Source organism: Taudactylus pleione, unplaced genomic scaffold (genome assembly GCF_031769625.1).
Source record: "Taudactylus pleione unplaced genomic scaffold, aTauple2 ptg001807l, whole genome shotgun sequence".
NCBI lineage: Eukaryota > Metazoa > Chordata > Amphibia > Anura > Myobatrachidae > Taudactylus > Taudactylus pleione.
The window spans coordinates 403466-415000 of record NW_028286204.1 but is presented as its reverse complement, the minus strand read 5'-3'; the positions used below and the strand labels follow the sequence as shown (position 1 = coordinate 415000).

Sequence of the window (11535 nt, the reverse complement as noted above, 5' to 3'; positions counted from 1 at the left end):
TCGAAACACGTGGGGACCTTAAGCCCCAAATCACATTCGTGACAAGTAAAAAATATTTGTGTGACCCCCAGATGGCACAAAAAACATTTGTAAATTAGAGAGGAAACATATATTACTGGTCTCATAGAATGGTATTTCCAGGACATTTCATACATGTGGAGAAAGACAAAAGGCACAATATAGTGCAAGGGTGGCCAACCAGTCAAGGACAAAGAGGCAAAAAATATCTTTGGTTGAAGAGCTGATCGAATGGCGGCGAGCCCAGCACATTGAAAATACCCAATTTACATAAACTTCCCAATATAATTTTTCACAAGTGAAAGAAAAAGCCAGAGCAGTATAGATAACATTGACATTGCCACATTCACATAAACTACACAGAAACAAGCCACGTTCACATAAACTACACAGAGACAAGACACATCCACATAAACTACACAGAGACAAACCACATCCACATAAACTACACAGAGACAAGCCACATCCACATAAAAATACACAGAGACAAGCCACATCCTCATAAACTACACAGAGATAAGCCACATCCACATAAACTACACAGAGACAAGCCACATCCACATAAACTACAGAGACAAGCCACATCCACTTAAAAATACACAGAGACAAGCCACATCCACATAAACTACACAGAGACAAGCCACATCCACATAAACTACAGAGACAAGCCACATCCACTTAAAAATACACAGAGACAAGCCACATCCACATAAACTACACTGAGACAAGCCACATCCACATAAACTACACAGAGGCAAGCCACATCCAAATAAAAATACACAGAGACAAGCCACATCCACATAAACTACTCAGAGACAAGCCACATCCACATAAACTACACAGAGACAAACCACATCCACATAACACAGAAACAAGCCACATCCACATAAACTACACTGAGACAAGCCACATCCACATAAACTACACTGAGACAAGCCACATCCACATAAACTACACAGAGACAAACCACATCCACAAACTACACAGAAACAAGCCACATCCACATAAACTACACAGAGACAAGCCACATCCACATAAAAATACACAGAGACAAGCCACATCCACATAACACTGAAACAAGCCACATCCACATAAAATACACAGAAAAAAGCCACATCCACATAAACTACACAGAAACAAGCCACATCCACATAAAATACACAGAAACAAGCCACGTTCACATAAACTACACAGACAAACCACATCCACATAAACTACACAGAGGCAAGCCACATCCACATAAACTACACAGAGACAAGTCACATCCACATAACACAGAAACAAGCCACATCCACATAAACTACACAGAGGCAAGCCACATCCAAATAAAAATACACAGAGACAAGCCACATCCACATAAACTACTCAGAGACAAGACACATCCACAAACTACACAGAGACAAGCCACATCCACATAAAAAAACACTGAGACAAGCCACATCCACATAAACTACACTGAGACAAGCCACATCCACATAAACTACACAGAGACAAACCACATCCACAAACTACACAGAAACAAGCCACATCCACATAAACTACACAGAGACAAGCCACATCCACATAAAAATACACAGAGACAAGCCACATCCACATAACACTGAAACAAGCCACATCCACATAAAATACACAGAAAAAAGCCACATCCACATAAAATACACAGAAACAAGCCACGTTCACATAAACTACACAGACAAGCCACATCCATATAATCTATACAGAGACAAGACACATCCACATAAACTACACAGAGACAAGCCATATCCACATAAACTACAGAGACAAGCCACATCCACATAAAAATACACAGAGACAAGCCACATCCACATAAACTACACAGAGACAAGTCACATCCACATAACACAGAAACAAGCCACATCCACATAAACTACACAGAAACAAACCACATCCACATAAAAAAACACTGAGACAAGCCACATCCACATAAACTACACAGAGACAAGCCACATCCACATAAACTACTCAGACAAGCCACATCCACATAAACTACACAGAGACAAGTCACATCCACAGAAACTACACAGAGACAAGCCACATCCACATAAACTACTCAGAGACAAGCCACATCTAAATAAAAATACACAGAGACAAGCCACATCCACATAAACTACTCAGAGACAAGACACATCCACAAACTACACAGAGACAAGCCACATCCACATAAACTACACAGAGACAAACCACATCCACATAAACTACACAGAAACAAGCCACATCCACATAAAATACACAGAAACAAGCCACATCCACATAAAATACATATTGAAATCCAGAACCACATAAAATACATTGAGAAAGCCAGGGAACATTATGGTGTACCCCCTATAGTTGTGCCCCTAGTGTGTACGTGGCATAACACACAGAGAGGAGGGGAGGAACGATTATATAGGATCTACAGTCTCCTGCACAATGGTGGCTGGGGCCGGAGGAGGGACATTTGTGTCAATTACCCTATTCCCAGGCACCTGCAGGGTGAGATGGTAACAAGTGCAGTGGGATCTGCTGGGGCTCTCTACTCCTAACTGGAGCTTTCAATAATTTCATGCAGCCAGAGATTCCTGGAAAAAGAAGTATTTTGAAACCAAGAAAGTCACGTCCGCACTAGAGGAGACTCTGAACAAGCTGAAAAACGACCAGGACATCTACTATCAGAAGCTGCTGACGCATCTCGCCGCCCGGGACACTAGACAACGCACCAAGAATCCGACACTGGCTGCCAGTTCCAAGGTGAGATCTGCTCAGTTTCTGATGTCGTTTCAGTTATCAGGGGAGGACAGGACGGTTTATGGGTCAGTATGTAAAATGCGCACGATGGAAACGTTAAAAGCTTCGCTGACCTGATGGCACTTTAGAAGCTCATTTCAGGTTTACACTTTATTCTCTCTTACAATGTGGCATTGGCAGCACAGCCTCATCTAAACCCGAAATTAATCATGTTAGTGAGCGGACGCTGGAACAGTCTGTGCCAGGTGCCACGGTCATATAGATTCTTTACATATTGCATTGGTAAAATGTGCCCCTGGAAAGGGCAAAGGGGATTAAAGTGAAAGCAGATGACGAGGCCCAATATCGGGCACCTCCGAGGGCCTGTAAGTATCAAGCCCTAATCTTCTATCCCCATTCTCCAGCCTCACCCATTCCCCCCGCTCCACGCTTTGTGTAGGTAACGCCAGCCTCACCCAGCTTCCCTTCTACAGTGCCCTGAATGTCCGATCCACCTGTAATAAAGTGGCCTCTAGACATGACCTATTAATCAATAAGGTGACCTCCACGCCATCACAGATACCTGGCGTTCCCACTCCGATATCACTTCTGCTGCAGCTCTCACCAATGGTGGCCTCTCTGTCACCCACTGCACCAGTCTGAGAATAGGCCAGGTGTTGGTGTAGATATCCTTCTCTCCGCCAGATGCACCATCTCAGTTATTCCTTCCTCTCTTCTCCTCCTTCAAGGTTCTCTCTAGTCATTTTGTCCTCTGCCAACTCTGTTTCGTGATCACCTACCGCCCTTTGGCCATTTCCTTGATTTTTAAAAATTGAAATTTGCTGCCTGACTCCCCCTCAACTTCCTCTCCTCAGACCTTCTCTTCCTCATCATGCTGGGTGACTTAAACATCCCGTATGACAACACCTCAAATGGCCATCCCCCCCCCACCCAGTCTCTCTTTAGACCTTGTCTTCTCCCAAATCCTATGCACCATTTCTGACTTTCTCAAGCTCTTCTTTCCCGCTATTTGACCACCAGCTTCTCTCAGTCATCCTCTACTTGGTGCTACCCCCATCATCGTCCACATCACTTAAACCCTCTCAACACCCTCCAGTCCGATACATTTTCTTCTAGCCCAAAACCCGTCTGATACATTTTCTTCTAGCCCAAAACCCTCCTATCACCACCCATGCCTACCTCACCCAGGTTGTTACCTCGTACAACGTTTCTCACACATGTGCCGTCCACTCATCTGCTATTTCCAGACAGGTCAGTCTCAGACAATAAGGTTCCCACCCTGCCAAACGCATATGGCGGAAGTCTGGCTTTCTGACTTCTTTCATTGTAATTTAATTCTCTCTTCCTATAGTTCCGCCCCTATCACTAGGCCCCCCCCAAAAAATCCATCTTCAAGTTTATTGTCGTGTCCAAGTCCTCCAAACACTGGAGGATCTTCGCCATCTTCATTCTCTGCCCCACTCCCACCTTATCTCTCCACCTATGATTACACCTCCTTTACATCTAATATAGAAACCATCAGACAGGAAATCTTTCTGCCTGGGCTCTCGTCCCTAATCCCATCCCACCCCCACTTCTCTCTCCCCAATACTAATTTCACCTACAACTGCCGAAGACGAACCAGTTCACTAAAGCCTATTAAACTGATGACTGAGCTATACCCCCTTCCCAACACCTCAATCCCCCACCCCTACCCCATACCTCACCTCTTAGAATATAGCTCTCACAAGCAGGGCCCTCCTTCCACTTGTTTCATTACTTTTGGTTTTACTTTATTTTCTTGGTTATTCTCTTTATATTATCTTCTGTATCATGCTATAGTTTATGTAATTATGTATACCCGTGTAATAATATGTCATATGTGCCGTTTACCCTGGTATCTCAGGCTATTTGTATAACTTGTTTCTCTTACCATGTACATATAGATGCAGAACGTTGTAGCTAAATTAATATATATAAACTAACATCTGAAACGGCAGAACACCTGTGAGATATATCAAAATGTTTTAGCTTATGGACATTTAAGTACCTAAATCAGGACATGGCCAAACCCCCCCTCCTCCTTATTAAAATAACCCGTCTTTTGCCAGTAAAGACAAACATACTGTATAATGATAAATAATATGTGTAACTGACATTCCCGTTCATTCGCCGCTCTCCCCAGAATTCTCTAATAATGAAAATAACTTCAAAACAGCAAGAACTCGATCAGCTAAAGCGTAAAGTGGAGAACGCCAGGACCAAGCTGCTCATCGAGATGAAGGTAACGCGTTTGCCTGGATAGGTTTCCCCAAATATTGTGGCCGGGCTAGAAGGTGCCCTCACCCAATTAACGTATCTGTTTCTCCACAAGTAGCAGACTGAGAGGGTCATAAATCAGGCGGCCAACCCGTGGAAGCGCAGCACATGTGCGGTTTCTACCCTTTGTGACACCGAGCGCCTATTTCTATGACAAGCTGGCGCAGAATTACACTTTGTAGCTACATTAGTCGCAGGTGCAAATGTAATTTGTGTTCATTTAACTAATAGCCACAATCGCACGCACATGCGGAGCCGAAACATGGTACGTCCAGACCGGCAGTCGCTGGTTTATGTCGGCAAACATCACATACACTTACACCCATGTTTATATACATTCACTATTAAGCAGCAATAAAACTCCCTATAACACCGGCAGATTATATGACTTTCCCCGGCATATATACATCAGTGTCTCTGTCTGCATGTGCTGGGAATCGTGTGCACACCCCCATACTGTACTTGGCCAATGTTAGACGTCCCTGGACACAGGTGGGTGTAAGTGCTGGAATCCCACAAATCTGTAGGTGTACATTTATATGCGCAGGACGGGTTTTCTGGCCATGTGCAGAGCAATTTCAAGCAAATCCAAGATTCAGTGTAGCAACTCAGGATATTAAATGATTTTCAAGGGATAGCGAAGGCACATTTAGGGGGTTCCCACCTTAGCGAAATCACTACAAAACGTCAAAAATCTGTAGGTGTACATTTATATGCACAGGACGGGTTTTCTGGCCATGTGCAGAGCAATTTCAAGCAAATCCAAGATTCAGTGTAGCAACTCAGGATATTAAATGATTTTCAAGGGATAGCGAAGGCACATTTAGGGGGTTCCCACCTTAGCGAAATCACTACAAAACGTCAAAAATGAAGCATCAGCCGATTCTAGAAATGCAAAGGCTGTGACAGCATCAAAGTGCACTGTGCATGGGAAATGCTCTAAACTTCCCATCGTCTGAGGATTGACCCGCGTGTGAATCAGTGACAATAACATACTCAATTGAAATAAAGACACAGAGACTTGTATTTGGCAGAATTTGTTAGCTATTTAATTAAAAACATATAATGAATTAGTTACTATATTAATTAAATTAATTTAAATATGGTGGCAAAGAAAGAACGGCTAACAACAGCCCAAGCCTAACACTATAAACACTCCAACCACAACACAATACGCTCAAACCTTCTATCTTGACTACCCACCCGGTAAGGTGATGATGCTGCCCCCGGCAGGGTGGTCCAGCAGACTTTATGAGTCAACGAAGGTGAGCAAAACAAAGAGTAAACAAATATTCACAGTGCTAATAGGTAACCTGCCGTTCTTTCCCGCCAAAAGCAAGGTTCTGCCAAAGGAACCTAGCACCGCCACCATACAACTAACGCACAGAAACCACTACCTCAAACAGATCCTCAAGAAAAATAACCATACCTTCCTCCGCTAAATGAACCCCGTCAGACCGAAAAAGGTAAGTATACCGAAATTTTATCCTAGGATGTCTGACCACTGCCCCACCATTTTTCAACACAAATTTCGAAACCGTAAAGTTCACTTTCTTCCGGGCTTCATCAATGGCTCTGCCGTCAACCACACTACGCCAACACAATCTAGGGACCATGAAAGACCAGACTATTCTGCAAGCTGGCCATGCCATCATAATCTGACCCAAATCCTCCACCACCGCATGCCTTAAATCCAGAGATGTCCTCTTGCCCAAATCATTCCCGCCTATATGAATAACCAGGACTCTCGGTAAGCCATGCCGCTGAACCTGCTGCAAGAGTTTAGGCTTAAGGCTCTCCCACAACATACCCCTGACCCCTATCCATCTAACTCCACTAGCCCCCGGAAACAACGGCGCCTCCTGCGCCTGCATGAACCTAGCCGCCCAAAAAACAAATGAATGGCCAATTATCCATACAGTACAATCATCAAAAGCCATTCCTATAATGAGGGAAAAACAAAGAAAACATTAAAGTTATTGTAAAATTTTAGCATATATCTAAAGGGGAACATATTACTGAGGATCTGCGAAAAAGAAAAAATGTTGACTTGAATCTTTAAAGATCAACAACTTCTGTGCCAATTTGAAGCAACATGAAGACACAAGAGGATAAGTTAAAATAAAAAAGAAGGGGAGGGGGGGGGGGATATCGGATAACACAAATGAACTCGACCAGAGAGAAAACGTAAAACCTGCTGAGGGACATATAATTGTAATTTTAAACCAAATAGCCGAATTAAATCCGTCAGATCAGGTAAAAAAAATCGTCAAAACTCTCCAGACTCCCAATCAATGGTGAGTAGCTAATCCCCGAGTAGGAAAGACAGGGGAAAACAAACAAGACCAGGACCAATGACATTTCGTAAAACATAACAATCCATATGTAACGTGCATGCCCGACATTAAACCTCAACGATTCGGCCGAATGTAACGCTTATAGCTGGCTGATATCCATCGGCCCAGAGCCTGAATCTGTGACTCTGGAATTCCCGCAGCGGCGGCGGAAGTGGCAGCACCAATTCGAAACGAATGCGTGCCGAACTCCCCTGGTGAGAGGCCCACGCTGCAAAGACATCACCGCAGCATCCAGCTAAACTGAAATTTTGTCAGTGGAAGCCCATCGCCATGCATCAGCCATGAGCCCTCCTCTGAGCGTCTGACAGATGCATAACGAGTGGAAAAGCCGACCGGACAAATTCGACAATCCGCCGAGGGGACCAATGTTATCCAGCGACCCCTGCCTAACTGATCGGTCTTAGAACGACGCAATCTGCACAGCAAGGACCTCTCACCCACCTTCACATCCGAACGCAGCATAGTTGAATCCCTCCACTTGGAGGGAGCAACCAATTCTGACACCCGGAAAGCACCATGAAAAGCCATGGAAAAAGCTAACTTAAACAAAAGCGCTTCGAAACCGGAGGCCGCCACGTCCGCAACCGCTCCTAGAATGGACGGTAAAAGATAAATGTCTATAGGCCGTCTTTTATCGGGGTTAACCGGCTCAGCGCGCGGCCAACCTTTCAAGGCCTTTGTGATGACAAAACTCCTTGTAAGGTCAGGGATTCCCTTCAATTTGGAGAAAAACGAAATACCTCCCAGGTACCGTGAAACTACCGCTCTCGATTTGCCAGATACATACAGCTGCCAAATAAAAGCAAGCATCAATTGATGCTGACCCTTACCTCCAAGGCCTTGGCTACGGGAAAAAACTTCCCATTCTTCCCAAGACCGACGGTAAGCCTTGAGGGTACTTGGTGCAATGGACAGCTCCGCTAACCCCTCCAGTCCGGCTTGATAACCTGCCAAACATAAGAGGGGCACAGCACATCATCAGTCTCTGCATCAGGAGCCAATGTACGGAACCAACCCCATTGACATCTGGACAGCGCATCGGCAATCCCGTTGTCAACTCCGGGTACGTGTTGAGCTCGAAACAGCACATTATGACGCAAACAGGCAAGCACCAGCTGCGCTAGCACACGCAAAACCAGAAACGACTTTGCTCGCTGCCTGTTTATCGCATGCACCACGCCCAGATTGTCACATCTGAACAAAATGCTGCGATTGCAGATATGCTCGCCCCAGATCTCCAAGGCCACCATTATTGGGAACAGTTCTAAGAGCAGCATATCTCTTGTTAAACCTGCACGAATCCACTCCTCCGGCCAAGTTGCGACGCACCAGGATCCCCTCAGGTAGCAACCGAACCCCGAAGATCCTGCTGCGTCGGTGAAAAGCTGCAAATCCACATTGTCCACCAGGGGGGATAACCATATCCTGATCCCATTAAAATCCGCCAAAAAGAAACCCAAACTTCCAGGTCTCTCTTTATTTCTGACGATAAACGGATCAAATGGTGAGGTTTGGAAACCCCCGCTGTGGCCCTCTCTAGCTTTCTGCAAAATACCCTCCCCATCGGTATAACTCTACAGGCAAAGTTCATACAACCCAACAGTGATTGGGCCTGCCTGAGAGAAATTTTGCGCGCAACCAAACACTCTGAAATGGAGTCTCGCAATTTGTCAATTTTATCGCGCGGCAGACGACAGGATCCAGCCAAGGTATCAATCTCGATACCTAAAAATGACAAACACGAGAGGGGTCCCTCTGTCTTTTCGTCTGCCACTGGTACTCCAAAATGAAAAAACAGCGCTCTCATGGAACCAAGTAACTCGTTACAATGCTCTGACCCAGCGGGCCCCACGCAGAGGAAGTCATCAAGATAGTGCGCTATCCCATGACCCCCAAAAGAAAACTCTACACACCAATGAAGGAAAGTGCTAAATTTTTCAAAGTATGCGCAGGAAATCGAACACCCCATAGGCAAGCACTTGTCTTTGAAGTATTCCCCCCCAATGTGAAAACCCATGAACCTAAACGATTCGGGGTGCAAAGGAAGCAAACGAAAAGCTGACTCCACATCCATCTTAGCCATGAGGGCCCCGCATCCATATGCCCTAACGATACTGAGAGCATCATCAAAAGACTGATACCTCACTGAACAGAATTCCGGAGGTATAGCGTCATTAACCGAGGACCCCAATGGATAAGACAGATGCTGGATCAGCTGAAATTTTCCTGGAGTTTTCTTAGGCACCACCCTCACTGGGGAAAGAATCAGATTCCCCATTGGAGGATGCGCAAAGGGACCCGCCATACGTCCTAATTGAACCTCTTTCTCGACTTTTAACTGAAGAACGTCAGGAAAAAGTCGAGCTGATTGTAAATTTCTCGGGGAACCGACTCAAACTTCCCCTATAACTGGTTAACGAAAACCCAACTTGAACCCGAAAAACAAAAACTTAGCTTCCTGCCTATTAGGGTACCACCCAAGCCACCTGGACATAGCATCCAAACGGATAGGGGTTGGTGCCCTATTTAGCACCTGCGCTACCTCCCGCTTTGGGAATAGCTCCTCCTCCCGACTTGGATCCCTGTTGGGCTGACAACCTGAAGCAATTAGAGGCGGGGTGCGATCCGTTGCAACGCAAGCAAAGGTGTCGAAAACGACACCGTTGGCCCTGGGAACAGGAGGCATGATTAAAGGCAAAACATTTACCTTTAAAAGGCATCTGCGCAGAAAGCCGACCGGGGCCCGTCTGTCGACGCCCCGGGGAGGGATCAGAACTTGGGCGCCACGCCCCAGACTCCCCCTTATGAGTATCCCCGCCTACCCGAGAATCGTCACGCAACCACCAAAAGGTGGAGCGGAGGTCAAGCCACACTTCCACGTCCTTGCACCCAAAATCTAAGCGTTTGGATCCGTGCTGCTTGCGCCTAAACTCCTCATCATAGGTTCTCCAGGCGCTGCCCCTGGATTTACGCTGCATCCCATGAATCAGGTGGATATACCTTATTATGTTCAGGTGCTCCCCTGGGCGATCTTTCAAGTAGCATGCTGCGAATACGCAAAACCCAGCAAGCCAGTTATCATAGGAACGAAAAGCTTCCAACCCCACCCTGCCTTTAAGCTTAGCTGCCTTGAAATCTTTTTTGGCTTGCTCAGTTAAAATGAACATGTCCACATAATCGCCCTTCCTGATTTTTTTCTTGCAACAATCGCGCAGACCCCGCAATACTGCTGTATTGTCACAATGCACCACACCTGGTTGATGCTGACGCTTCTTGGACTTCCGCGCGCTACTACTCTGACGCTGCTGCTTAGCCCGCTTATCCCGCCTATCCGCCTCCTTGCGCGCATATTTAGCAGCCCTCTTCCGCGCCTTTTTTGCGCTGCTGACAGAAGAAGCCAGAGAAGAGGTCGACGACAAGTCAGAGACAGAGGAAGAAGAGGAGGCAGAGGAGGCAACATCATCATCTTCTGAGATCTCACCTGACGATCCGGACTGCTCCCTCCCGGACACGACCGATGATGAAGCCTCCTCAACGCTGAAATCCTGTTCCATAGCCTCGCCCTCAGCAGTATCTGAAACAGACGATGAAGCCACCCCCTGGGCCGAAACCCTGGGCACGGTCGACACAGCATCAGAAGACACAGCAGCACTAGCCCCAGACGCCTCTGGTCTTGCCAACTGAGCCGCAGCGGAGCCCATAGCCCTGCAAGCCTGCATGAACTGATCTACCGCTGCGCCCAGAGTAGCAGAAATTGAACGCTGCCTCTGATCCACCCTTTCACTATCTGCTTGGCTAGGAGCCAATGCCGCAACCATGGGAGCAAAAGCAGATGTCAGTGACGACATCATGGCCGCAAAAGCTGCAGGGTCAAAGGACTGACTTGCACCCCCACTAGGGACCTGAGTATCCACATAGCCAGAAGCTGCTGCCCCAGACATGGCCCTGTCTGCTGATTACTGACTAGCCTGCCCATCATCCTCCATATAAAGTGCAAGCCCCGCCCCCCTTTCAGCAGCTCTCCCTGTCCTAAAATGGCTGCCTGCCTCCCTGACTGACAAAGCCCCTAATGTGCTGCCAGGGCTATCCATCTCCCCTACCTCCACATTCCCCACTT

The 11535-nt window shown here is 46.4% G+C and overlaps 1 protein-coding gene across 1 annotated transcript in view; it reads left to right on the top strand.

Annotated features, from left to right (window-relative positions):
* SPATA1 (spermatogenesis associated 1) overlaps positions 1-11535 on the top strand; it is a 119596-nt gene that overhangs the window by 79524 nt on the left and 28537 nt on the right. The window contains exons 10-11 of the mRNA XM_088465036.1: positions 2588-2766; positions 4928-5026. Coding sequence (XP_088321162.1) covers positions 2588-2766; positions 4928-5026 — 278 coding nt within the window. The remainder of the gene's footprint in view (positions 1-2587; positions 2767-4927; positions 5027-11535) is intronic.